The sequence below is a fragment of the Geotrypetes seraphini genome, chromosome 5 (genome assembly GCF_902459505.1).
Source record: "Geotrypetes seraphini chromosome 5, aGeoSer1.1, whole genome shotgun sequence".
Taxonomy (NCBI): domain Eukaryota; kingdom Metazoa; phylum Chordata; class Amphibia; order Gymnophiona; family Dermophiidae; genus Geotrypetes; species Geotrypetes seraphini.
The window spans coordinates 150,223,988-150,251,411 of NC_047088.1; the positions used below are offsets into that span (position 1 = coordinate 150,223,988).

The 27,424-nt window shown below is 42.8% G+C and overlaps 1 protein-coding gene across 1 annotated transcript in view; it reads right to left on the minus strand.

The window, feature by feature from the left end:
- CNBD2 (cyclic nucleotide binding domain containing 2) overlaps positions 1-27,424 on the minus strand; it is a 162,966-nt gene that overhangs the window by 115,237 nt on the left and 20,305 nt on the right. The window contains exon 2 of the mRNA XM_033944929.1: positions 4,684-4,847. Coding sequence (XP_033800820.1) covers positions 4,684-4,814 — 131 coding nt within the window. The 5' untranslated portion in view covers positions 4,815-4,847. The remainder of the gene's footprint in view (positions 1-4,683; positions 4,848-27,424) is intronic.

A 27,424-nucleotide genomic window follows, 5' to 3' on the forward strand; every position in this document is an offset into this window, starting at 1 on the left:
CAACCAAGTGCCGATTTAGGATGCTTTTTGGACGTCTATGTTTTTTGATTTTGAGCCTGATGGTAACTAGAGAAGCAAATGTTAGCCCAATATTTTGCTTGTTTTATTACCTCTCTTTCTAAAAATTATCATCTATTTCATGCGTTGTAATTGGAGATTAGTACATCTTTGGTTTTCTCCTCCTAAATTTTATAGTTTGTACAGGTTAGTGTGTTTGCAGTTGAAGAATCAGACTCAGGTCTTCATTTGCTATCGCTGCCATTTTCAAGATGCCCCATTCTGCATAAAATGTCCCCCGTGAATGCTCTTAAAAGGGAGATTTTGGGAAAGAATAAGAAATACCTTAACCTAGTACTTCCTAAACCTCTCCTGGAGACACCTAACTGGTGGGGTTTTCAGAATTACTAACAGGAATCTGCATATATTGGAGACCCATCATATGGAAAGCTATCATATGCTCATTGCAGTAAACCTGAAAGCCCAACTGGCTAGAAGTGCCTCTAGGAGAAGGTAGGAAAGCACTGCCTTAGTCTCCCATCGATATTCATAAGCGTAAGGAAATCTTACAAGAAAGGAACCTATAACTTTGAACTTTATAGGGCACCTCATTTCTACAGCCGGAGCATTGTGTCATCTCTAAATATACAGGTCAGAAGTAAAGAATGACAAGGGGACAAATTTGTCCCCATCCCCGCAGGAACTCAATTTACCCGTCCTGTCCCCGCCTCGTTCCTATAAGCTTTGCCTTAACTGCACAAGCCTCGAACACTTATGATTTTAAAGTGTTTGAGGCTTGTGCAGATGAGGACAGAGCTTGCAGGAATGGGTAGGGACAAGAAAAGAACTCGTGGGTATGGGACGGGAAAATGAGTTCCCTTGGGGATGGGGAAAAATTTGTCCCCGTCATTCTCTAGTCAGAAGCAATGATTACTAGATTAGAGTTTAGGGATGTCTAGCCCAAAACTTTTAATTTCATTTAGCTTTCTATGTTCTTTATGCTAATTGTCATTACTATAGAAATAAATAATAGTAGTAGTATTTAGTTTTATTGTTTGTTTGTTTGGTTTTGGGTTTGGTTTTTTTTTTTTTGGGGGGGGATCATTTTATGGGCAATGTCAGCTAGAGTGTGCGTTATTTACAGCATGAGAAAAAAAGATTTCTTCTTTACATTTCAGGCTAAAAAATGACATGGAAAATGTCACTGAAATTTCCCATGTCATTTATAAAGCATGCACAGCCCTAACACAGTTCTTGTCACTGGATGCTAGAGATGTATTAGATGTGGCTTTATTGATTTGATTTAATTTTCTGCCTTATCAAAAAAAAAATGCAAAGTGGATTGCATTTCACAAATCCCATTACAAACGGCCTCTTTTACAAAGCCGCACGGCAACAGCCCCAAAGCCCTTTAAATCTCTATGGGCTTTGGGGCCGTTAGCACAGCGCAGCCACTAGCGCGGCTTTGTAAAAGAGGCTGAAAATGTACGGTTTCCCATCAAAGATTAAGTAACTCTCTCTGCTGTCTCAGGAAATTATGTAGCTAAAAATGATGTTTCAGAAGGGGCCTGAGGTTAACATGAGTTCAGGGCCAGCTCAAGGGACATTGGTGTCCTGATCCAACTTTTGCACAATTGATCCCCACACCACAATCCGATTTCTCTCTCCCCCCACCTGTGATCCGGTGTCTCTCCCCTCCTGCTGGACCAGGTCATTGATGATAAAGGGCGCCAAAATCCCAGTCTGGCATCTATCCCTCTAGAATTTGGATTTTGGTTTCCTTTATCATTGGCGCTCTAGGCCAGGACTTCACCTGGTCCATAGGTTGAGAGTCCCTGCATAGGTTGACAGAATGTTGACACTCTACAGTCCTTTTACTGGCCCATGCCACTGCTGGTGACTGGAAGAGACTGACTCCATGTAGTGAGACCATGGCCTACCCAGGCCCATTCAAGGCAATGCCCCTGATTACTGTCTAGATAAATATAGAGCTGCTAAATGATCTAGTTTCTGCAGGGCAATTGTAGACCAACCTTAACTTTAACATACATCTCCTGATACCTCTTGGCACCCTTATTGCTTTGTTTATATTTAAATTCTAATTAATTAATTCAACCAAAGTTGTGACTTGGGAAATCATTGTGGCTACTTGATCACTATGGTGAATAATAATAATAATCAAGGATCCAAGTCTTGTGTGTCTTGCAAAAGGCAAATACTGTATATGCTTGTTATGTGGGGGTTATGGCTAGCATTCAGCTCTGAATCTCATAATACGTTATTGCCATAAATACAATTTACATGAACCTCATTATCTCTTGAGATTTATAAAGTTTTTCACCTGAAATCCCCTGACATCTGAAACTGCTGATCTGGTGAGAAGCAAATATTTTAAATAAATAAAATGAAAACATAGTGAGAAATAGATCACGAAAAGCATAGCATAAATTAGTTTTGTGCAGGAATAAAGGAAGCGTAACATATGTTGAAGCCAGAGAAAACAACATGAAAGGATCTTATACACCTTTCACAATCTGCCTTGTCCACATTGCTTTATGAGCGTCATGAACCATCAAGGATGCCCTATCCCCAATACACAACATTGAAATAGAAAAACTGAGGTAGATAAAGACCATGCCATTAGAGCAGTGATTCCCAACCCTGTCCTGGAGGAACACCAGGCCAATCGGGTTTTCAGGCTAGCCCTAATGAATATGCATGAGAGAGATTTGCATATGATGGAAGTGATAGGCATGCAAATTTGCTTCATGCGTATTCATTAGGGCTAGCCTGAAAACCCAATTGGCCTGGTGTTCCTCCAGGACAGGGTTGGGAACCACTGCATTAGAGAATGACAAGTGGATAACTGTTGTAAACAGGATACTGGGCTTGATGGACATTTGAACTATCCTGGTATGGTCATGCTTATGTACAGTCTTACAAGTCTGTCTTCCTCTGATCTCCCACCCAATCCTAGAGTCTTCAGCTAAATATGAGCCCTTGCTCTCCCAAATTCTCATGTACACCATATTGTCATCCTGCTTCTTTTTTTTTCTCTTTCCTCAGCATCCATTGTCCTTTCTTTTTCCTCACATCTTTCTCCCCTTGCCCAGAATCCATCTGAGTATTTTCCTCTCCAATATTCCTTGGTCTTTCTTTCCTTCTTACCCCAGTATCTGTAGTTCTGTCTTTCCCTCTCCACCTAACCCTGCATTTGCTATCTTCTCACTCTAGTACCTGCCAGTCCCGGTCCCAGCATCAACATTAGCCCCCTGCCAGCCCCAATCTCATTATCAGCATTAGTCCCAGTTCCAACATCAGCCTTAGCTGTCAACTAGCCCCAGCACCCACTCCCATTCAGCTCCAGCACCAGCCCCAATCCCAATTTCCTGAAAATTCTGACTATAGCAGTGGAAGCTTATTTCTTCCCTGCTCTGCTCCCCCAAAGCTCCAATTAGCTGTCTGCACCAGGGCATGTTGAAAGTCTAACAAGTAACAGGTCATGCCTCAATTGCTCTTTCAAAATGCCTCTAATCAGGCAGCAAGCAGTGGCTTAAGAGGAGTAGAGCAGATGAGGGAAGGAACAAGCTCCCACTGCTAGAAGGGGGAGCCAAGAAGCAGACTTTTTGCACTCTCAAACTTGGGTACCCTGAGCCAAAGTCTCACTGGCTCACCTTAAGCCGATCCTGAACCCACCTACTCTAATTGGTTTTGCCATATCCTCTGGTGCTGAGCTCCATGGTAATTGAAAAGATCAGCAATATGTTTTAAATGTACCACTTAGTAACTTCATGGTTCTTTTTGAAACCAAAGAGGCTAGCAAGTCATTTTCCATGGTTCACCAAGGAACTTCAGATAGTGATGAGTTTTATCAACTATTCAGGGAATAGTTAAGCTCTGGAATACATTGCCAGAGGATGTGGTAAGAGCGGTTAATGTAGCTGGTTTTATAAAAGGTTTGGAAAAGTCCATAAACTGCTGTCGAGACACACATGGGATAGAAGCCACTGCTTGTCCTGGATCAGTGGCATGGAATGCTGCTACTATTTGGATTTTTGCCAGGTGCTTATGACTTGGATTGGCCTTCGTAAAGACGGGATATTGGCTATCTTATGTACTAGTGACCTGACCTGGAGGTGAAAGGTTCTGCAATATATAGTAAATGAATGGTGGCACATAAAGATTAGCATGGTTCACCTAGTCTGCCTGTTAAGGTAGCTGGAGCTGAATCTGCCACTCCATGATAGTTATATTGCTCTATGGATTGTTTAAAGCTCACTTAAGTTTTGCTTTGATTTCATCCTCTTCCCATCACTGCTTTTGTCCCCACCACCTACCCTACACTGTTCCAATCTGCTTGACAGTTCAGCTCCCTGGCATCTATTCTGTTGAATTCAAATGGATGAAATAGGTCTTTTTAAAAACTCCAAAAAACACTGTTAATTGGGCTGAAACTTCAAACACAAGAAATAGGTAAAAAGAGCTCTTGAAAGAAACTAGGTCATTTGGCAGCTCTACAAAATAATGCCTCAACCTTCAAGAGTAATATTCACACAAATAATTTTTTTTAATGTATGGGAAAAGCTACTGAATTAAAATCTGTTATTTAGCATCTTTAAATTTAAGCTTCTATGAATAATGAGAAAGGGGCATCATATTTTGGGAAAGTCAGAGGCTATTTTTTACCTTTCATAACGAATAACCTTGGCTAGCAGGAACTGCAGATGGCTACTATAATGATGGTAGCTTGGAAGAACCTGCAAGAAGCTGCGAAGTAGTTTCATGTCCTCTTCAGTTCTCCATTCTGGTCTCTTCATGGTAATCCACTTTGCTTTGCTAGGAAAGCGATCCTGAGGAATATCAAACCAGAAACTATGTTAGGGTAGGCATAGTGAAAATTAGTATCTCTACTCAGTGGTGTAGCAAGGGCAAGAGGCATCCGGGCGCACCCCTCCCCCACCCTCATCTCCGCTCCCGATCCCCCCCTGCTGCACATGTACCCCCTTCCCTTCCCCTGTACCTCTAGAGCTTCAATGTGCTCCTCACAACCGCATTGTATCTCCCTCCGATGTCACTTCCTATGCGTGGCACCCGGAAGTGACATCAGCAGGAGAGATAACGCAGTCGTGAGGAGCACATTGAAGTTGTTGCTTGTAGTGGTGAACAACTAGAGGCATGGGGGAAACGGAAGGGGGGCGCATGCGGAGCAGAGAGGATGAGGGGGTGCCGGTACTCCCACCAACATGGCACCTTGGGTGGACTGCCCTCCCCTTACTATGCCATTGTCACTACTCAGACAGAATAAGGATAAAATAATCCTTGAAGTACCTAATAACTTTGGCCTCCTTTTACAAAACTGTGATAATAATAATAATAATAATAATAATAACAGCTTATATACCGCAATACCGTGAAGTTCTATGCGGTTTACAAAAGATTAAGCAGAGGCACAAATTGACTGACTTCAAGAGGGGAAGAAGAAAGAGAAGTAATTAGACAGGAAATTAATTGTTAAGGAGAAAAGTGATCAAAAGGACAGTAGGTCGCTATTGAGAGGAAAGAGATAAGTGGATCAGTTGTCAAGATGTTTTAGGAACAGGTGTGTTTTTAGACGTTTCCTAAATACCTCATAAGTAGAGGGCGAAAGTAATTGTTCTAGGTCTTTACCCCATGATGCTGCTTGGTGTGAGAGAAGGAATTCATGGTGTTTTTTCACTTTGCAACCTCTCACTGGGGGGGAAACGAAGTTGGAATGTGAACTTCTCTTGTGTCTGTTGGTTGAGAAGGAGAAAAGGTCAGTAATGTATTTGGGGGCAAGTCCGTGTAATGCTTTAAAGCAGAAACAGGCAAATTTGAACTTTACGCGTGCCTTCATCGGCAGCCAATGTAGCTGCCGGTAGTAGGGTGTCACGTGGTCAAATTTTTTTAGTCCAAAGATTAGTCTGACTGCCGCATTCTGCAACAGTTGTAGGCGTAGCATATTTTTTTGGGAAATTGCCAAATAGGCGATGTTACGGTAGTCAAGCAGGCTTAGTACGAGGGATTGGACTAGGATTCTAAAAACCGATGTAACAAAATAAGCTTTAAGGCAGTGTTTTTCAACCGCTGTTCCGCGGCACACTAGTGTGCCGCGAGATGTTGCCTGGTGTGCCGCAGGGCCGCCGGGCCCGGAGCTGACAGGGGGCTCGAGGCAGGGGCGCCAGTAGCTCGCCAAGGCAAAGTGAGTCGATCACCCAGGACTCACTTTGTCTTGGCGATCTAATCTATGGAGCCGATAAGTCTTCTTCTCCCCGACGTCAATTCTACAGTCGGAGAGGAAGTTCGGGCCAGCCAATCGCTGCCTGGTTCGGGCCAGCCAATCGCTGCCTGGCTGGGCGGAACTTCCTCTCCGATTGTAGAATTGACGTCAGGGAGAGCATGCGTCGGCGTCGGCTTTGGGGCCTGTTATCCATTGGTGGGTCCTGTTCCCCGATGGCAGTGGCAGTGGCAGTGGCTTGGGGAACGGCAGGGAGAAAGAAAGAAAGGGGGCAGGCAGGGAAACAGAAGGAAAGAAGAGAAACAGAAAAAAAGAAAGAAAGATCAGGGAGAGAGGAAGAAAAAGTTGGGGGAGGGAATGAGGTGTGGAGGAGAGAAAGCATACAGGCTGATAGAAGGGAAGAAAGATTGGATGCACAGTCAGAAGAAGAAAGTGCAACCAGAAATCACCAGACAAGGTAGGAAAAATGATTTTATTTTAAATTTAGCAAAGTGGAGGCAGTATTACCACAGTTTTCAAAGGAATTTGCCCAAATAACTTAATAGTTAACTGGGTAAATTCCCAGAGATGAAAACTTCCCTTCACTTACTATGCACAGTTCTGAATTTATATCTGCTGTCTATATTTTACAATATGGTCACCTTTTACTAAACCGCAATAGTGGTTTTTAGCGCAGGGAGCCTATGAGCGTCAAGAGCAGCGCTGGACATTCAGCGCAGCTCCCTGCGCTAAAAACTGCTATTGTGGTTTAATAAAAAGGATGGAGGGTATATTTGTCTATTTTTGTATGCTATAAAAACCAAATACAGAGAGAGACTGAGAGCTGTTGACGAAGAGCTACGTGTGTGTCTTTCTTCGATTCCAGCCAGAATATCAGCTTTGTGTTCAGCCAAACAGGCCCAGGTTTCGCACTGAATAAAGTATTTTATAATTTTTATTTCATAATAAAGTAATTATAAAATACTTTCTTTGTGTTTATTTGATTCCTATTCAAGAGAATTACTTTATATATAGTCAATATAGGCAGAGAGTTAAATTTTTTAACATTTTCTTATGGTGGTGTGCCTCGTGATTTTTTTCATGAAACAAGTGTGCCTTTGCCCAAAAAAGGTTGAAAAACACTGCTTTAAGGGATCTGAGTTTCCAGAGAGTGAAAAATCCCTTTCTGATTAAGGAATCTACTTGGTCTTTCATGGTTAGGCATTGATCCAGAGTTACACCTAGTATCTTTATGGAGGGCTGGATAGGGTAACTAAGGTTATTGATACAGAGGGGTGATTTAATGTCAAGTGGATGTGGTGAAACAATGAAAAAAGTTGTTTTATCTGAATTAAGTTTGAGCCTAAAGTTTGTCATCCATTGTTCCATCATGTTTATAGCTTCTGAAGCTTTGGGAATAGTTTCGGAGACAGAATTGGTGAATGGGATGATAATCGTAAAATCATCTGCATAACTAAATAGTTTTATCCCCAGCTGGGTTAGCTTCGTGCCCAGTGAGGACATGTAGACGTTGAAGAGCAATGGGGATAGTGGAGAGCCTTGAGGCACACCGGATGGATTGCTCCAGGTGTCGGAAAGCTCATAATTAAAATGAACCTGATAGGTGCGGGATATAAGGAAGCCACGGAACCAGTTCAGCACCTTATCCCGGATACCAATGGCATCTAGGCATTGCAGCAGTTTCATGTGGTCCACTAGATCACAGTTCTTCAACCGCCGGTCCGTGGACCGGTGTCGGTCCGCAGAAAATTTCTGCCGGTCCGCGCAGGGCCGGTGAGATCAAGTCGGCAGTTAAATTTCCTGCCGACTGCGGTTCCTTCCGACTAATGTTCCTCCCAGCCTCAGGCGATCAAGATAGGCTGCCAACGTCGGGGCCTTCCCTCTCTGAGTCTCGCCTGTTCGGAAACAGGAAGTTGAAACAAAATAGGCGGGACTCAGAGAGTGAAGGTCCCGACGTCGGCAGCGTGTCTTGATCGCCACCCCTGCCGAGTTGCTGAAGAGGGCCGTGGGGAAGTTGCGATTAGACCAGAGAGAGCTGCAGATTGAGGTGCAGGTGGAGGGAGATGGTCAGCGTGTGCGAACAAGATCCTGGGGAGCCTTCACAGTGGCTGTCTCCCCTCCCACCAGCTCTCCAATTTGCCAGGGAAGTGATTTACCGGCAACTTCCTGCAGGCAAGTACCGAGAGCTGCTGGAAGGGGAGGAAGCCACTGTAGAAGGCTGGGAAGGTCTGGAAAAGGGAGAGCTGTTACTGGACTTGAAGGGAGTTAGAAGGAGAGATGCTGCTGGGAGGGGAGGAGGGAAAGGTATGGGAAGAGAGTTAATGTTGGATAGAGGGAGGAGGGAAGGGAGAAGAAGGAGAGATGCTTCTGGGAGGGGAGGAGGGAAAGGGATGGGAAGAGAGTTACTGTTGGATAGAGGGAGGAGGGAAGGGAGAAGAAGGAGAGATGCTGCTGGGAGGGGAGGAGGGAAAGGGATGGGAAGAGAGTTACTGTTGGATAGAGGGAGGAGGGAAGGGAGAAGAAGGAGAGATGCTGCTAGGAGGAGAGGAGGGAAAGGTATGGGAAGAGAGTTACTGTTGGATAGAGGGAGAAGGGAGAAGAAGGAGAGATGCTGCTGGGAGGGGAGGAGGGAAAGGGATCGGAAGAGAGTTACTGTTGGATAGAGGGAGGAGGGATGGGAGAAGGAGAGATGCTGCTGGGAGGGGAGGAGGGAAAGGGATGGGAAGAGAGTTACTGTTGGTTAGAGGGAGGAGGGAAGGGAGAAGAAGGAGAGATTCTGCTGGGAGGGGAGGAGGGAAAGGGATGGGAAGAGAGTTACTGTTGGATAGAGGGAGGAGGGAAGGGAGAAGAAGGAGAGATTCTGCTGGGAGGGGAGAAGGGAAAGGGATGGGAAGAGAGTTACTGTTGGATAGAGGGAGGAGGGAAGGGAGAAGAAGGAGAGATGCTGCTGGGAGGGGAGGAGGGAAAGGGATCGGAAGAGAGTTAATGTTGGATAGAGGGAGGAGGGAAGGGAGAAGGAGAGATGCTGCTGGGAGGGGAGGAGGGAAAGGGATGGGAAGAGAGTTAATGTTGGATAGAGGGAGGAGGGAAGGGAGAAGAAGGAGAGATGCTGCTGGGAGGGAGGAGGGAAAGGGATGGGAAGAGAGTTAATGTTGGATAGAGGGAGGAGGGAAGGGAGAAGGAAAAAAAGGAAGGAGGGTAGGGAGAAAGAAAAAAGGAAGGAAACAGCTGGCAGGGAGATTACAGGAGGGGAAGGGGGGTCAGGGTGGAATGGAGAGATCAGATGAGAGAAAGGGGAGAGAGAGGAATGAGAAAGTAGAGAGACATTGATGCTGGAAAGGGGGTCAGCAGAGAAATGAGAGAGGGATAAAGATGCTAGATCTGGTGTAGGAGAGATAAATATGAAGAAGGCAGTGAAGCTGGAATGAATGATGTAAAAAGGAGAGAGGAGGATGGACAAGGAAGAGGGGCATAGAAAGAAGTCAGATACATATGGAAGGGGGAGAGGGCAGACATTGGATGGAACGGGCAGATGCTGGAAGGAAAAGAGTGAAAAGAAGATGAAAGCAGAAACCAGAGGACAACAAAAGGAATAAAAAAATAATTTTATTTCAATTTTGTCATTAGAATATATCGAATTTGAATTATATATCCTGCTAGAGACATAACTGGGGACTGCAGTATTCTGTTAGCATGATATTTCTATGTAGCATTCTATAATAACTTGGCTTGTTCAGTTTTCTTGATAGTAGAGGGGATATATGTGAAGGGGAGGGGAGACAGGGGTTTTGTTGGTCCGTGCTCTGTATATTTGTATTTATAAAATCACAGTTATTCAGAATATTGTTTCTTTTTATACTTTAATAAAATACGTTCAATATAAAATCATAATTGCGGCTTGTGCAGATGGGATCAGATGGTTTGCGGGGACCGAGCTCGCGGAGATGGGGGCGTAAACGGGGTTTTTAAATTTTAGTCCTAGTAGTTTGCCGGTCCACAAAATAATTATTTTATTTCTGCCGGTCCACGGGTGTAAAAAGGTTGAAGAACACTGCACTAGATCAAAGGCAGAACTCATATCGAATTGCATTATCAGGGCATTAAGGCCTTTACTAAACAGTAGGTGCAAATTGTCTAAGATAGCCGCAATTACTGTCTCCGTACTGAATAATGGCCTAAAACCAGATTGAGTTTCATGGAGGAGAGAGTATTGATCAAGATAACCCATCAGTTGGGTGTGAACCAATCCCTCCATAATTTTTATAATAAACGGAATGGAAGCTACCGGTCTATAGTTGGATATTAGGGCTGAGGATACTTTATGATTTTTTAGAATTGGGGTTATAATAATGTGACCATTATTAGAGAGGAACTTCCCATTGTTTAGGTTGTAAGCTAAGTATTGCATCAGTGATAATTTAAATTCTAAAGGTGCTGCTTTCATAATTTCTGGGGGAAAATAGGATCTAGAGTATTTGTTATATAATCTGATATAATCATTCCACTCTAAATCCTGAAAGGAGCTCCAGATCATGTCTGCCGGTATATCATTTCCTTGGGTGTTCGCTATTTGATGATCACAAGAGTCGTTTGTTGAACAATGGATTCTAAGGTTTTTAATTTTAGAATCGAAGTACAGAGCTAAGTCATTTGCAGAGGGTAGTTTAATGTTGTGTGTGGGTGAGGTGTAGCGAGTGGTGTCAAATAAATTTGTGATCAGGTTGAATAGCTCTTTTGTATTGATTCCTTGTGAACCATTACAAGATGAGTTGATTTTAGTAGAGTAGAATGCTTTACATTTGTCTTTTAACATTTGTTTGTAGATTTTTATGTTAGCTCTCCAGTTGTTACGGTCGGCTAGTTCTCCTGTTTTTTTCCAAGTTCTTTCCAGTCGTCTAGCTAGTTGTTTCATTTTTAGAAGTTCGATGTCAAACCATTTGTTATATTTATTTGAATTGCTTTTGCTATTACGTATTGGGGCAATTTTATCTAAAATGGATGTGCTGGTTGTCGTCCAGTGATCCCAAAAATCGATTCCTTCATCTATCTCTGTTTGCAATTCGTATTGTGACCAGAATTCTTTTGGATTAATATAGCCTCTTGTGTGATGTTCTCTTTTTATAATTGGGCGTGTTTTAGATTTATGATAAGACCAGAATAGCTGGAAATAATAAGTAAAATGGTCAGACCAGATATCATGAATCCAGGTGCCTTTAAGTAGCGAAATGGCAGGATCTGGGATATCCTTTGTGGGCATGGCTACCACATCCAATTGATGGCCTTTTTCATGTGTTTGTGTGGGTAGAGGAAGATTGTAATTGAGTAGGGATAGAAAGTTTTTGAACTCTATCGCATTTGTGTTGTCCACTTCATCTAGGTGTAGGTTTATGTCGCCTGCGATGATATTATAAGAAGGACCGATTGAATTGTTTAGGACAAATGCAAAGAAGTCTTCTTTGGCTTTTGGCCAGCTTTTTGGTGAGACATAGAATAATATGCAGGATAGGGATTCTTCTAGTTGACAGTTGCTAATTTTACAGGCTAAAATTTCTAAATGGTCTGTCATTTTGGAATCCAGAAGTTCAAAGTCAAATCCTTCTTTAAGAATAATTGCTAATCCTCCTCCTTTTTTTCCCACGCGGTTTAACGGAAGGATTTTGAAATTACTTGGTAGGAGATCAATTATTATTGGATCATCTTCAGATAGTAGCCATGTTTCAGTTAGTAAAAGGCAGGCTATTTGCTTGTTGATGATCCAATCATTAATTAGGAAAGCTTTATTCCTGACAGATCTAGTATTAAGGTATGCACAGGAGACAGATGTGGGTGTGATAGTTTTGGTAGCGGTAGTGGATCTGACGGGTTTTACTTGCCTTATTCTTTTTTTAAGTGTTCGTTGATGTCTTCTTTTATTTGAGATAACGGTAATATGATTTATTAGTGATAGCAGTTTCTAGCACTGGAAGCCACGCTGAATGGGCCGCGCTGCTCCCGACGCTCGTTGAGTTGCTATGACTGTCAGGAGCAGCGCGGACCATTCAGTTTCGTAAAAGAGGGGAATATGTGTAGAAAGAAAAAAAAAAAAAGCAGTTATCTGTGGTAGATGCTCTTTGGTCACAGCAATACAAAGAGTCATATATGCAGTCACATGATTCCCTCTCCTATCATCATGAAACACTAGCATTTTTTAGGAAAGCTTTTCAGAGCTGTACATTTTTTGCATGCTGTTGGGCTTAGTCATTCAGCTATTAGTTAACTAAGCTTGCATGTGAAAGGATAAGAGAACACCTTAAGGGAATCTGGTTACGGTCATGTGGCTTGTTGTGCTGCTGTCATAAGAGAACATGTTTGACAGGTAAGCAAGTTTGCTTTCCCTGATGACATGCAATGATACGGAACCATATGGATGAGAGTCTTTAGCTAAGAACTGTCTTTAAATAAAAATGGGCAAAATGAAATAAATGAAGAACCATCACTAGGCAAATACAGTTTTACATAAGAACATAAGAATTGCCGCTGCTGGGTCAGACCAGTGGTCCATCATGCCCAGCAGTCTACTCACACGGTGGTCCTCTGGCCAAAGACCAGCACCCTAACCGAGACTAGCCCTACCAGCGCCCATTCTTGTTCAGCAGGAACTTGTCTAACTTTGTCTTGAATCCCTGGAGGGTGTCTTCCCCTATAACAGCCTCCGGAAGAGCGTTCCAGCTTTCTACCACTCTCTGGGTGAAGAAGAACTTCCTTACATTTGTACGGAATCTATCTTCTTTCAACTTTAGAGAGTGCCCTCTCGTTCTCCCTACCATGGAGAGGGTGAACAACCTGTCCTTATCTACTAAGTCTATTCCCTTCAGTACCTTGAATGTTTCGATCATGTCCCCTCTCAATCTCCTCTGTTCGAGGGAGAAGAGGCCCAGTTTCTCTAATCTTTTGCTGTACGGCAACTCCTCCAACCCTTTAACCATCTTAGTCGCTCTTCTGATGGAATAAGAAACACTAAAAACAAAGGGGCGGAGCCTGACTGCCACGGAGATCGCACGCATGGTGTAACTGCTCCTCCACACCTACACCCGAAACCTAATTAAATGTGCTTTTTCGGGACAAATTTACTCCGCCGCTGATACGATCCTGTACCCTGAGCCTCCTATGTCGCCTCCAAAACCGCCGAAGAGCGAGTCTGTCGCGCCCACGCCACTCAGCGGTAAGAGGCCCAAACCAGACCCGAGCACGCCGGAAAAAATGGCACCGAAGAGCGACGAAGCCTCATTCGACCTGCTCCTAAAGGAGATGCGATCGATCCGGATCATAGTTCAGGAGCAGGTCGAGGAAACAAAACTTTTACGGGGGGAGATAGAGGCGCTGAATTCCCAATTCGTGGATGCACGCCACTGCCTCGACGCTCTGGAAGAAAAAACGGCTGACTTGCAGTCCACGCAAGCACTGATAAATAAACATGACAAACTGCTTACCACCCTGCAACGAGACATCGAGGATCTATCTAATCACAGCAGAAGGTTCAATTTACGAATTATTGGGCTGCCTGAATCTTCGGAGGGTTCTGATATGGCTTCCTTCCTGTCTGCTTTCCTGCCTGCAACCCTGGGGCTTGTCTTCTCACCTCCATTGGAAATAGAGCGCGCTCACCGCGTGCCATCTCATCTCTCTCCACATGCTTCTTCCCCTCGGCCCATAGTGGCTAAGCTGCTTAGATTTCAACATACACTGCAGATTCTCACAGCTGCAAAATCTAAACCTCAGTTGCTTCACACCAGGGCAGGAAGTTTTTCATTGTTCCAGACCTGGCTAAATCCACAGCATTGAAGAGGAAGGCATTTCTGTCTCACCGGCAGGAGCTCAAAGATATAGGAGCTAAATATGGTCTTATGTACTCGGCGAGGATGAAGGTGACCTACAACAACCGCACCACTTCATATACAGACCCTGATGAACTAGCAGCATTTTTGGAATCTCTAAAAATGCGCTGATATGCTACGACGCTGTTGGTTATGGCTGATTCCCTCTCCTGCTGTTGTAAAATGCATTTGAATTGTTTTGATATGTTGCTTGTATGGGTTTGGGGCTTTGCTAGTTGCTCCCTTTGTGTTCTATCTCTGTGCTCACAGGAGCACCCTTAAACTGTTTTATTATACGCATGACAGTGTGGTCTGTTTTTGACTATGCTTTGTGCTGACATTTCTAGTTTCCTTTCTTTCCTTCTCATGCTTTCTCTATTTCTCTTCTCCGATAGGAGTGTCTACCAGGTGTACCTGATTTGCTATCTGCTTTTATTGAACATGGGTAATAACTGCTACATTTTCGCACTGCATATTAAGGCTTATGGCTGATTTACATGTTTTTTCTTTCAATGTGAATGGTTTGAATCATCCTATTAAGAGGAAAAAGATAGCTAATTATGTTTCTGATGTGGTTTATTTACAGGAAACTCACCTTCTACCCGCTGCTGCTTTAAAATTCCAACTGAGGGGCTACTCCACTCATTTCTATTCTTCGGCGACTCAACGTAAGAAAAATGGTGTATCAATACTGTTTAATGACAAATTATCTCCTGTCATTCACTCCTCTAAAACAGATACGGACGGAAGATGGTGTTTAGTGCATGCTGCGTTGCACTCGGTGGACTTTGTGTTCCTCAACATATACGCTCCTGTTTTGGACCATCCGGATTTTTTCAAGGATCTTCAGTTGGCGTTGGTAGAATATGGATCTTGCTCTCTGATACTGGGAGGTGATTTTAATCAAATTCAAGATTTATATATTGATAGATCATCATCTTGTAAACCCTCTAAATCCAGGTCTTTCACAGCCTTACATGCTCTTAAAGGAGCCTTCTCTCTTGTGGATCCGTGGTGATTACTCCACCCAAAAGGTAGGGAGTACTCTCATTTTTCACCACCACACAATACCTACTCGAGAATAGATTTCTTCCTCCTATCCTCCTCTCGTTCTCATGACCTGACGAACACCATTATTCACCCAATCTCCCTTACTGATCATGCGGCCATTTCTCTGCATTTACTTATCTCTGCCCCCCGCAAAGAATCTCCTTCTTGGCGTCTAAATAACTCCCTACTCCTAGACTTGGAAATTGCTGACAAAATTAAATCTTTTACCACTGAATTCTTCGAATTCAATTCCAAAGACCCTGAGGTTTGCCCTTCCATTGTTTGGGAAGCTTATAAGGCCTCCCTTAGAGGTGAACTGATCAAACTTGCTTCTTGGAAAAAGAAACAATCTATGCAAAAAGAGAAAGACTTAGAATCCTCTATCAAAGCGTTAGAATTACAACACATGTCTGCTCATCTACATGACCCGTCCATCTTTCAATGTATCCAAAACCTTAAATATGAATATAACACTTTGGTTTCCTGTACGGCCAGGCGGGACATTTTTATTTCAACTTCCGGCCACTACATGGGAGATAACCTCATGGGACGCCCTTTGGCTAGGTATCTTAAAAATAAATCTAAACGTTTACACATAACGGCTGTTCAAGACCCGTCAGGGCAGATGGTCACGACTCGATCCTCAATATCTTCGCAATTTGAAAACTTTTATGCTACCTTATATAAATCTGACTTTGCTGCCTCTGAGTCGGGGATAGATTCTTTTCTTGCCTCCTTAGTCCATCCGACCTTATCGGATTCTGTAAAGTTAGAATTGGATTCCCCTATAACTATATCCAAGATCGAAACTGCAATATCATCCCTGCCTAACGGCAAGGCCCCGGGTCCCGACGGATTTACTAATGAATTTTTTAAACAATTTTGCACTCTTTTGGCTCCTCAGCTTCTTTCATACTATGATTTCCTCCACTCTACTCCGGACAAACAATTTAATTTTACTGAGGCCACCATTGTAGTTATTCCCAAGCCTGACAGAGATCCCACCCTGGTTAAAAACTTTCGCCCCATCTCTCTTCTCAATCTTGATTACAAGATTATGGCAAAACTTCTTGCATTAAGACTCAATAAAGCGATCCCTTCTCTAATCCATAAAGATCAAACAGGGTTTATTAAACAAAGGTTTATAGGAGATAATTTACGCCTCTTTCATCATATCAATGCCCATGCTAAAACCCTTCCAGATCCTGTAATAGGCCTCGCCATTGACGCCGAAAAGGCCTTCGACCGTATGGAGTGGCCTTTTTTGTTTCGAGTTTTGAAGTGGTATAATTTTGGTCCTTTCTTCACAGAGTGGATTGAAGCCTTATATCGACAACCCACATCTCGTATTTTAATCAATAACTCTCTCTCTAACAAATTCTCCCTTCACAGAGGTACTCGTCAGGGCTGCCCTCTCTCGCCTTTGCTATTTAATTTGGCATTGGAGCCCCTTCTCTCTGCTATCTGACAGTGCCCCTCAATTAAGGGCATCTCCTCTACTAAACGTCAAATTAAATTAGCAGCATACGCTGATGATGTCCTTCTCTTTATCCGGGACCCTCTTGACTCCCTCCCTTCTTTCATTAATATTGTTTTTCAATACTCCCGGCTTTCTGGATACTTAAGTCAATTGGGAGAAATCTGAGATTTTTCCTCTTAATGATCATATTTCTCTCTCAGATCTTGCCCATTTTCCTTTCCCATGGTTGCATGATGCTGTGAAATACCTGAGGGTATTAATACACAAAGATCCAGTTCACACTCAAGATCTTAATATCTCCAAACTTAAAAGTTTAATTTTAAACACCACGTCTCGCTGGTCCCCGCTCTTTTTATCCTGGTGGGGTAGAATAGCCTCCATTAAAATGACTCTTGCCCCTCAAATAAATTACACCCTTTCAATGCTCCCCTTACTGTGCCGGAAGAAGTTTTTTCAATGGCTGAATTCGAAAATCTCTGACTTTATTTGGAATAAGAAAAAACCTCGTATTGCTCTAGCCAAGCTGAAGGCCTCTAAGATCAATGGTGGTTTGAACTTACCTGATTTCTACTTTTATTATATTGCATCCTTGGCCAAATACGGAGCACAATGGACCTTTGATCCTTGTCCCAGGACCCACCAGCCTGGTCTGAAATGGAACGTTTTTTATGTGCACCTTTACACGTCTCTTGCTTATTGACGGTGCCAGTGCCTAGACTGTTGAGGAAATACTCCTTGTTAGGTGCAACACAGCATGCTCTTCATCTTCTAGACGCAATGGCAGAGATTTCAGTTAGAGACAGTCCGGTCATGTCCATTTGGAACAACCCCAAATTCCAGAGTAATGGCAAACCCTTTTCATGGAAAAGGTGGCAGCGGGCTGGTTTGTGGTTTCCCCATCAGTTGACTATTCCCACATCTCTTGTTCCTTTTGATACGTTAAGCTCTGCATATATGTTGCCTCCTTCTGTTCATTCACAATGGCTTTCTCTTACTAATGTTATCTCTTCTATATCAATACGCTACGACTTTATGACATCCATTCACACTATACGCCATTGGTCCAAACTGGCATTAATGAAAGGTAAAGCGATCTCTTTTTTTTACAGTATTCTAAGAGACCACACCTTTACTTTTTCTCCTCACTCCATGAAGCATTGGGACTCCGCTTTCTGATGTCGATTGGGAACTGTTCTGGTCTTCGACAAATCGACCTCTTCTATCCTCCAGAGTCTCGCAATCGATGTTCTTTGTTATGTGGAATGCAGTATGGACCCCATTTCGTATGTGGAAAGCAAACCTGAAACAAGACTCTCTATGTTGGAACTGTATGAAAGAAGCTGGAACCCTTGATCATATGCTTTTTCATTGCAGCCCAGTTCGTTCATTTTGGGCTCGCATTTGGGACATCATAAAATCTATCACCAACTGCTCAGAAGAGATTTCTTTGGACACTATAATTCATCGATCTCAACACCCCTGCTTTGCTCAATCGAATTGTCCTCATAAACTCATTGATGCTATGTTTGTGATTGCTCTTATGCACATCTTGAAAAATTGGAAGGCTTCTTCATTACTGGACTACACTTTTTGGTGGAACTCTCTGAGCATGTATCATAAATTTGAATACTATGCATATGAAAAAAAGAATATATCCCAACTTTCAACAAAATTGGTGCACACTAAATCACCCTGGTCATTTTTGGACTCTTATGTTCATTCTGTTCCATAGACACTCCTGTCTTCTTCCTCTTCTTCTTCCTCTGCTTCTTATTCTCCTTTCTTCTTCTTTATCTCCTTCTTTTCTCCCCTTTCTCTATCTTTTATCTTTCATCGTTCATACTTCATTAGCAGTTCCAGTACCGTATTTTCACGCATATAACGCGCGCGTTATACACGGTTTTTACAAACCGTGCATAACCTTGCGCGTTGTACAAACATTTTTTTACATAGTTCCCCCCCCCCCGACGTCCGATTCACCCCCCCGCAGGACCGCTCACACCCCCATCCCGAAGGACCGCTCGCACGCACCCGCACCCCCACCCCGAAGGACCGCTCGCACGCACTCGCACCCACACCCCCACCCTGAAGGACCGCTCGCACCCCCACAGCCTCCTGACCCCCCCCCCATCATGTAGAAGCGCCTACCGGTGTCCTGCTGCTTCCTCTTGGCGGTCCTGGCCCTTCTGTGAGCCCTGCGCCTGCGCTGCTTCTTCCGGCGGTCCCGCCCTTTCTCTGACGTCAAGCCCTCTTGCCCCCCCCCGACTCCCCGACACGATCGGGGCAAAAGGGAGCCCAAGCCCTCTTGCCCCGCCGACTCCCCAACTCCCCGACAATATCGGGCCAGGAGGGAGCTCAAGCCTTCCTGACTCTGGTGACCCTCCCCCCCCCCCGCTAGTTGTTCGAGCCAGGAGGGAGCCCAAGTCCTCCTGGCCCTGGTGACACCCCCCCCCCGCTAGTTGTTCCAGATTTTAATCACTGATCCTAAAAAACCCTCATATTTTCAAAACACTTACCTTCAGGTTTTGGAGCCGACTTTATCACATAGGTAAATAGCGATTCAATAAGGCTCACTTCATAAGATTTTAACGTCATCATGCAGATCTTTGTCTCCTAGGACTAGGAGTTTAGTTCTGAATTCATTTTAATTTGGCTGGTTTGGAGGCTTTCTGGTGCTCACCTTGGGATGTCTGTTTGTTATGTGGATCTGTTGTGGGTGGTGTGGTTGTTGGGAGTATGAATGTTTTTTGGGGGTGGGGAGGTCGAACTTTGGTGGGGGTGAGGTGATTTTCTATAGTTATTCGGGGGAGGTTGGCATTAGTGTTCTGGCTGTTGGAGAGTACAAGAATATAGCTCTCTGACGTTGGTACCTGCTTCGCTTCTTTACAAAAGATTATAAACATTAAACATAATTGTATATTTAAATGAGTCAGCTAGTCAGGTATTTAGAGAAAAGATAGGTTTTGGGCTGTTTTCTAAAATGTCTGTAAGAAACAGCTGTGAGCAACAATGATTGAAATTATTTTTCATGAGAAGCTGCCTGAGATGCTAAAGATATGGGCACAGTAGGCAAGTGATTTGACACAATGATTTGTTCATGTCATTCAACTCATTGGAAGACTCAGTCAAATGTCTGTAAATCATCCCATCTTCAAAGAAAAAGAAACTAAAAAGACCAAAAATCTAAGGAGGGATCTAATGGAAGGAAGTTGAAAAAAGAAAATTTTGAAAAATCCAGACCCTGAAGCAACAATTGATTTTAGAATGTCTGAGGACTGTCTTCTTCCAACAGCAGAAAAAGCAAAAACAGAGCAGCTGAGTCTAGCAACACACTGAAAGGCTTTCCAAATAATTTCAATTGACAAACATATCCTATGGGTCTTTTCCCATCTGACAATCTCCTTTATCAATCTCATACTCCTGTCACCAGATGCTTCACCCCAATATAGTTTTGCAGTTGTACCCTACAGCTGTGCCATGTAAGTGGCAAATTTCTTTGATGTCACAATGCAACAGGATATGACTCTATTCCCATCTCTCCCTTGCCACAAAACTCTCCTACTCCTCTATCCCTGCACGTGCACAGATGATCTCTTTGCCATGCTAAACTCTTCTTTCCCATCTGGTACCTGCCTCTTCCGCTACTGATTTCTCTCACTGCTGCTGTTGCTCCTGTCATTCTTGACATTCTCAAGCCTCTACTGCTGTTTGTACACATACCAGAAAAATAAATCTACTGTAGCCAGAGCCTCCAGTCATCTTAAAGAGACAATCACCCTCACTAATAACTAATGAAAAATCCGAGTAAAAGGGGAAAGGGTGAGAAGAGGGGAAAGACTAACAAGATTGATGGGAAGTAATTTTGTAATTTCTTGGTTTTAATTATTTTAAGGAATAGGTTTAGGTTGTTTTATTTTATAATGATCTGCCATGTTCTTTTGATGTATGTCATGTTTTGTTTTAATTATGTACTTATTATGTACTTTTGTTTTAATTACTGTATGTACTTATTGTTCTTATAATTCAAATAAGAATACACGAAAAACCTATTGGTTTATGTTCCCATCGGTAAAAGCAAGACACAGCAAGAGATTCTTAGGAAAAACTTTTGTATTCCAGGCTACTGCAATGAATTCATGTTAGAATGCTCTTATTACCCAAGCTCAGTCTTACTATTTATTCAGCAAAATTCTTAAAACTTACCTGTTTGATAAATATGTGACTTAATCGCCACTTGTATTCTCTGAGAAATATTTGATATGCTCATGTATGTAATTCACTGTTTGTACAGTGTCTTCTTGTTGTGAACCACCTTGAACTGATGGTTTGGTGGTATATAAGAATAAATTATTATTATCCATATAGATGTCTGATATGCGGGATATACGTGTTTTAAATAAATAAATAAAATAAATAAGTTTCAAAGAAAGCGACATCCTACAATTCCTGCTTGGTTGACTGCAAAATTTGAGGTTAGGGCTCTTCAGCTTGGAAAAGAGACAGCTGAGGGGCGATATGATCAAAGTCTACAAAATCCTGAATGTTGTGGACCAAGTATAAGTGGATCGATATTTTATTGCATGAAGATTTACAAAGACTAGGGGACAATCGATGAAGTTACAGAGTAATAAATACTTTTAGAACCAATAGTAGGAAATATTTTTTCACTCAGAGAATAGTTAAGCTCTGGGATGTGTTGCCAGAGGATGTGGTAAGAGCGGTTAATGTAGCTGGTTTTAAAAATGGCTTGGACAAGTTCCTGGAGAAAAAATCCATAAACTGCTGTTGAGACAGACATGGGAGAAGCCACCGCTTGCCCTGGATCGGTGGCATGAAATGCTGCTACTATTTGGGTTTTGTCAGGTATTTGTGACAAGATTGGCCTCCGTGAAGAAGGGATAGTGGGATAGATAGACCATTGGTCTGATCCAGTAAGGCTATTCTTAGCTGCAAAGGGTTTTCTCTGAATATAGGAAAAACAGAAATAATGACTGTTGGAGATACAGATGAACACCTATGGCCAAGAGAAATCCATCAGTGTGATCAAGATTAGTGACGAGACTAGGGTACTTGGTATGCTTCTTGATGCAAAATTGTCATTCAGCAGTCCTGGTTGGGTAATTTACATCAGTGGAGCCAGGCTGTCTTACGGCACATTTCAGAAAGAAATTAAGACTGTATTGTTTGATAAATTCATTTCCTAAATAGAAGTTACATTAATAACAATAATTCTACTCTGACTATTCTTAAGAAATATGTTGTACTTTTGCTATTTGTATTTTGTACTTCGCTGATTGTCCAGCTCTCTTCGGTGTAAACCACCTAGAAATCGTCTGATTGTTCAAATTCGCCTGTTTTTGCTTTAAAGCATTATAAGGACTTGCCCCTAAATACATTACTGACCTTTTCTCCTTCTCAGCCAACAGACACAAGAGAAGCTCACATTCCAACTTCGTTTCCCCCCCAGTGAGAGGTTGCAAACTGAAAAAACATCATGAACACTTTCTTTCACACCAAGCAGCATCATGGGGTAAAGACCTAGAACAATTACTTTCGCCCACTACTTATGAGGAATTTAGGAAACGTCTAAAAACACACCTGTTCCTAAAGCATCTAGACAATTTATCCACTCATCTCTCTCGCCCCAATAGCGATTAACTTGTCCAATTGATCACTTTTTCCTCAACAAAGAATTTCCTGTCCTATTAGTTCTCTTTCTTCTACCCCTCTTGAAGTCAATCAATTTGTACCTTTGCTTAATCTTTTGTAAACCGCATAGAACGTCACGGTACTGCGGTATATAAGCTGTTATTATTATTATTATTATTATATAGAAGAATAAAGTTATGTTATGTAAGTTTCAAGAGTAGTCCAGCTAGCATATTTTGCTATGCGGAAATTTTCTCATTTGAAGAATGTGTTAACTAATTGGGATTTCAGACAAGTACTACATATGATGGTACTTTCAGTTGGATTACTGCAATGGTATCTATTTAGCTTTACCCTCTTCGTATCAAGGCATTACAAACCATTCAGAACTCAGCAGCTCGGATGTTGATGGAAGTGTCTCGTTATGAACATATTTCTCCTATCTTAAAAAAATTACATTGGCTAAGAACATAAGAATTGCCACTGTTGGGTCAAACCAGTGGTCCATCGTGCCCAGCAGTCCGCTCATGAGGCAATCCCAGGTCAAAGACCAGTGCTCTAAATGAGTCCAGCCTCACCTGTTTACGTTTCAGTTTAGCAGGAACTTGTCCAACTTTGTCTTGAATCCCTGGAGGGTGTTTTCCCCTATACCAGACTCCGGAAGAGCATTCCAGTTTTCTACCACTCTCTGGGTGAAGAACTTCCTTACGTTTGTACAAAATCTATCTTCTTTCAACTTTAGAGAGTGCCCTCTCGTTCTCCCTACCTTGGAGAGGGTGAACAATCAGACTTTTTCTGCTAAGTCTATTCCCTTCAGTATTTTGAATGTTTCGATCATGTCCCCTCTCAGTCTCCTCTTTTCAAGGGAGAAGAGGCCCAGTTTCTCCAATCTCTCACTGTATGGAAACTCCTCCAGCCCCTTAACCATTTTAGTCGCTCTTCTCTGGACCCTTTCGAGTAGTACCATGTCCTTCTTCATGTATGGCAACCAGTGCTGGACACAGTACACTTCTCCCTCCGTATTCGTGGTTTCATCAATCGCTGTTTCGATTATTCACGGTTTTCAGTATGCTGGCTCCTCCCCCCCCCCCCCCCAATTACATCATTGAAATCGCCAATTCACAACTTTTACAAAGAAAATCGCTGATTCCAAATTGCACAGAGAATATCACTGATTACCAATGATTATAGAATACAGAGAAAATCGTTGATTTCCAGTAATGCACAGAGAAAAATCGCTGACTCCCAGCATTTAAAGATAAAATTGCTAATCCCCCATCATTTAAAGATAAAATTGCTGATTCCAAGCACTGCACAGGGTAATCTCTGTTTCCCAGCACTGCACAAAGAAATCGTTGAATCCCAGCATGCACAGCTGATTCCCAGCAATGCACAGAGAAAATCGCTAATTCCCAGCATGCATAGCTGATTCCCAGCAATGCACAGAGAAGATTGCTTATCCCCAGCATTTAAAGATAAAATCGCTGATTCCAAGTACTGCACAGAGCAATCTGTTTCTCAGCACTGCACAGAGAAATCGCTGATTCCCAGGTGCAAAGAGAAAATCGCTGATTCCCACCATGGCTACAAAGCACAAGAATCCTGGTTCTACTGAAAGTGCTCCCAAGAGAGGAAAAAAGTGAAAATCTTACAAGAAAAGGTTGAATTATTGGATATGCTTCAGAGAGTAATTCATCCTCTACTGTTGCTCGGCATTATGGCATTAATGAGTCAACCGTTAGGTACATAAAGAAGAATGAAAGAGCAATCCATGAAGCTGTTGCAGCAGCTACTCTTGCAGGTGTGAAGACATTACATGTTGTGCGAGATGTCAATCTCTCTCATATGGAAGCTGCAACATTTCTGTGGGTGCAGGATTGCTACAAGAAGATAATTCTGGTAGACTCTGTGATGATAAGAGGAAAGGCAAAGTCTTTTTATGATAACTTGAAGAGCAGGGAAGATGGAGTGTCACAATCCATCGACTTTCTGGTCAATAAAGGGTGGTTTGATAAATTCCGTCACAGGTATGGCCTGCGTAATGTGAGAGTGGCAGGAAAAGCAGCATCTGCCAACCAAGAGGCAGCTAGAGAGTTCCCTGCTACCTTTAAGGAAATTATTAAAGAGAAGGGATATGAACATGAGCAGGCATTCAATGCCGATGAAACTGCTCTGTTTAGGAAGAAAATGCCACAGATTACTTTCATTAGCAAAGAGGCTAAGCGAGCACCAGGTTTCAAAGCTGCAAGATATTGCGTAACCATGCTGCTTTGTGCAAATGCAGTAGGCCATATGATAAAGCCAACACTGATTTATAAAGCAGCGAACCCCTGAGCCTTGAAGGGAAAAAATAAGTTCCAGCTGCCTGTTTATTGGATAAGCAACATGAAGGCTTGGACAATCAGAGCACAGTTCCTACAGTGGTTTCATCAGTGTTTTGTGCCTGAACTAAAGAAAATACCTAGCCAATAAAGGGATGGAATTCAAAGTTCAGTTGATATTGGACAATGCCCCTGGACACCCATGGACACCCAGACACATGAGTTCCACATTGAGGGTTTTGAGATTGTTTACCTGCCCCCCCAACACAATGTCTCTCATCCAGCCTCTCGACCAGGGGGTAATTAGGACATTCAAGGCTACACAAGGTATTTATTGGAGAGGATTGTGCATGTGATGGACGAAGGCCCAAATGTGGATAACATCATGTAAAAGTGGAAGGACTTCACTATTGCTGATGCCATCAATTTTATTGAAAGAGATGTGAAAGCTGTCAAGCCAGAGTCAGTGAACTTGTGCTGGAAGAATCTTTGGCCTGAATGTGTAAAAAGGGAGAACACTGTCAATATCACAGAGCCTGTCAAAGAAATTATGGAAGACATCGTGGACTTGGCAAGGCAGGTGGGTGGGGAAGGCTTTGAAGATATGGATATTGAGGATATTCAAGACTTAATAGACACCAGAGCAAATGAACTAATAGAAAATAACCTAATTGACCTGACTACTCCTGAAGGAGAGGCAATACCCGATGAAGAGGAAGAAGAAGAAGTGCTAGAAGACAAGTTTACAATGGATAATATTGCAGAAGGCATATGCAGGTTCAATGGTGCGGTCAACTTTTTCTATGACATCGACCCATCCATGGTATGTGCATTAAAGATAAAGGAGTTAGCAGAAGCAGTGATTTCTACATACAAAAATATATATAAAGAAATTATGAATCAGAAAAGCCAGATGAAAATCACAATGTATTTCCAAAAGAAACCTAGAGTCACTTGCTCTCCATCCACTGCCTCTTCATTCACCTCTTCCACCCATGAGGAGGCATCCCCCTCGTCTCTTCATCATCCTCCTACACCTGTACCGCATACTGAAGATTCACTTCCACTCCTTGAGGAGGGACCTAGTGCTCACTTATCCTCTTTTTCTCCTCCTGCACTGCATGCAGTACATGTACTGGACGATGAGGAGGAAGGCACCTACTGAGTAAGAGATAATTACTGTACAGTACAATACCGGTTCACTCATGTTTAATGGACAGCACAGCACTGTATTATTCAAAAGTTGCAATAAATGTTTTCAACTTAAACCGTAAATCTTGTATTTTTTGTTATTCACAATTTCTTATTCGCTATGGTTTTTAATAAAAAAACTGCGAATAACATGAAAAGTTATTTGTGGTTTTTCGGTATTCGCGCTCTTGATATTCCCCTATCACCATGAATATGGAGGGAGAAGTGTACTCCAGGTGAGGGCGCACCATGGCCCGGTACAGCGGCATGAAAACCTTCTCCGATCTGTTCGTGATCCCCTTCTTAATCATTCCTAGCATTCATTCACCCTTTTCATCACCACCGCACATTGCGCAGATGGCTTCATCGACTTGTCGATCAGAACTCCCAAGTCTCTTTCCTGGGAGGTCTCTCCAAATACCGCCACGGACATCCTGTATTCGTGCATGAGATTTTTGTTACCAATATGCATCACTTTACATTTATCCACGTTGAACCTCATTTGCCATGTTGATGCCCATTTCTCGAGCTCGATTATGTCATGTTGCAGATCTTCGCAATCCCCCTGTGTCTTTACTACTCTTTATAACTTCGTATCATCTGCAAATTTAATCACCTCACTCGTCATACCAATGTCCAGATCATTTATAAAGATGTTGAAGAGCATGGGTCAAGCACCGAGCCCTGTGGCACCCCACTGGTGACGCTCTTCCAGTCTGAGTATTGTCCATTTACCCCACTCTCTGTTTCCTATGCTCCAGCCAGTTTTTAATCCACGTGAGTGTTTTACCCTCGATTCCATGGCTTGCAATTTTCCTAAGTAGTCGTTCATGTGGAACCTTGTCGAATGCCTTCTAAAAATCCAGATATACAATGTTGACCGGGTTGCCCTTGTCTATCTGCCTGTTTACTCCCTCGAAGTGCAGCAAGTTCGTCAAACAAGATCTGCCTTTGCTGAAACCGTGCTGGCTGGTCATCATCAGACCATGTCCATCAAGGTGATCAATGATGCAGTCCTTGATCAGCGCCTCTACCATCTTTCCCAGTACCAAGGTCAGATTCACCAGTCTGTAGTTTTCCAGATCTCCCCTCAAACCTTTTTTGAAGATTGGCATAACATTCGCCACCTTCCAGTCTTCTGGAATCTTTCCCAATTTGATTGACAGATTGTTTATTAGTTGAAACAGTTCAGCTATAGTCCCTTTTAGTTCCTTGAAGACCCTCAGATGGATGCCATCCGGTCCCGGGGATTTATCGCTCTTAAGCCTATCAATTTGGCTGCATACCTCTTCTAGACTGACCATCAACCCTGTCAGTTTCCAGTCTTCATTTCCAGCATATAGCCTGATGGGTTCCGGTATGCTGTTTATATCCTTTTCGGTAAATACAGATGCAAAAAAAAATGTGTTCTGTTTGTCAGCGATTGCTTTGTCCTCCTTTAGCACTCCCTTTATTTCATGGTCATCCAACGGTCCCATCACTTCCTTTGTGGGTCGTTTCCCCTTAATATATCGAAAGAACGGCTTGCAGTTTTTTACCTCCTTGGCTATTTTTTCCTTGTAATCTCTTTTGGTCCCTTTTACCGCCTTATGGCACTTGCGTTGATGCCGTTTGTGCTTATTCCAGT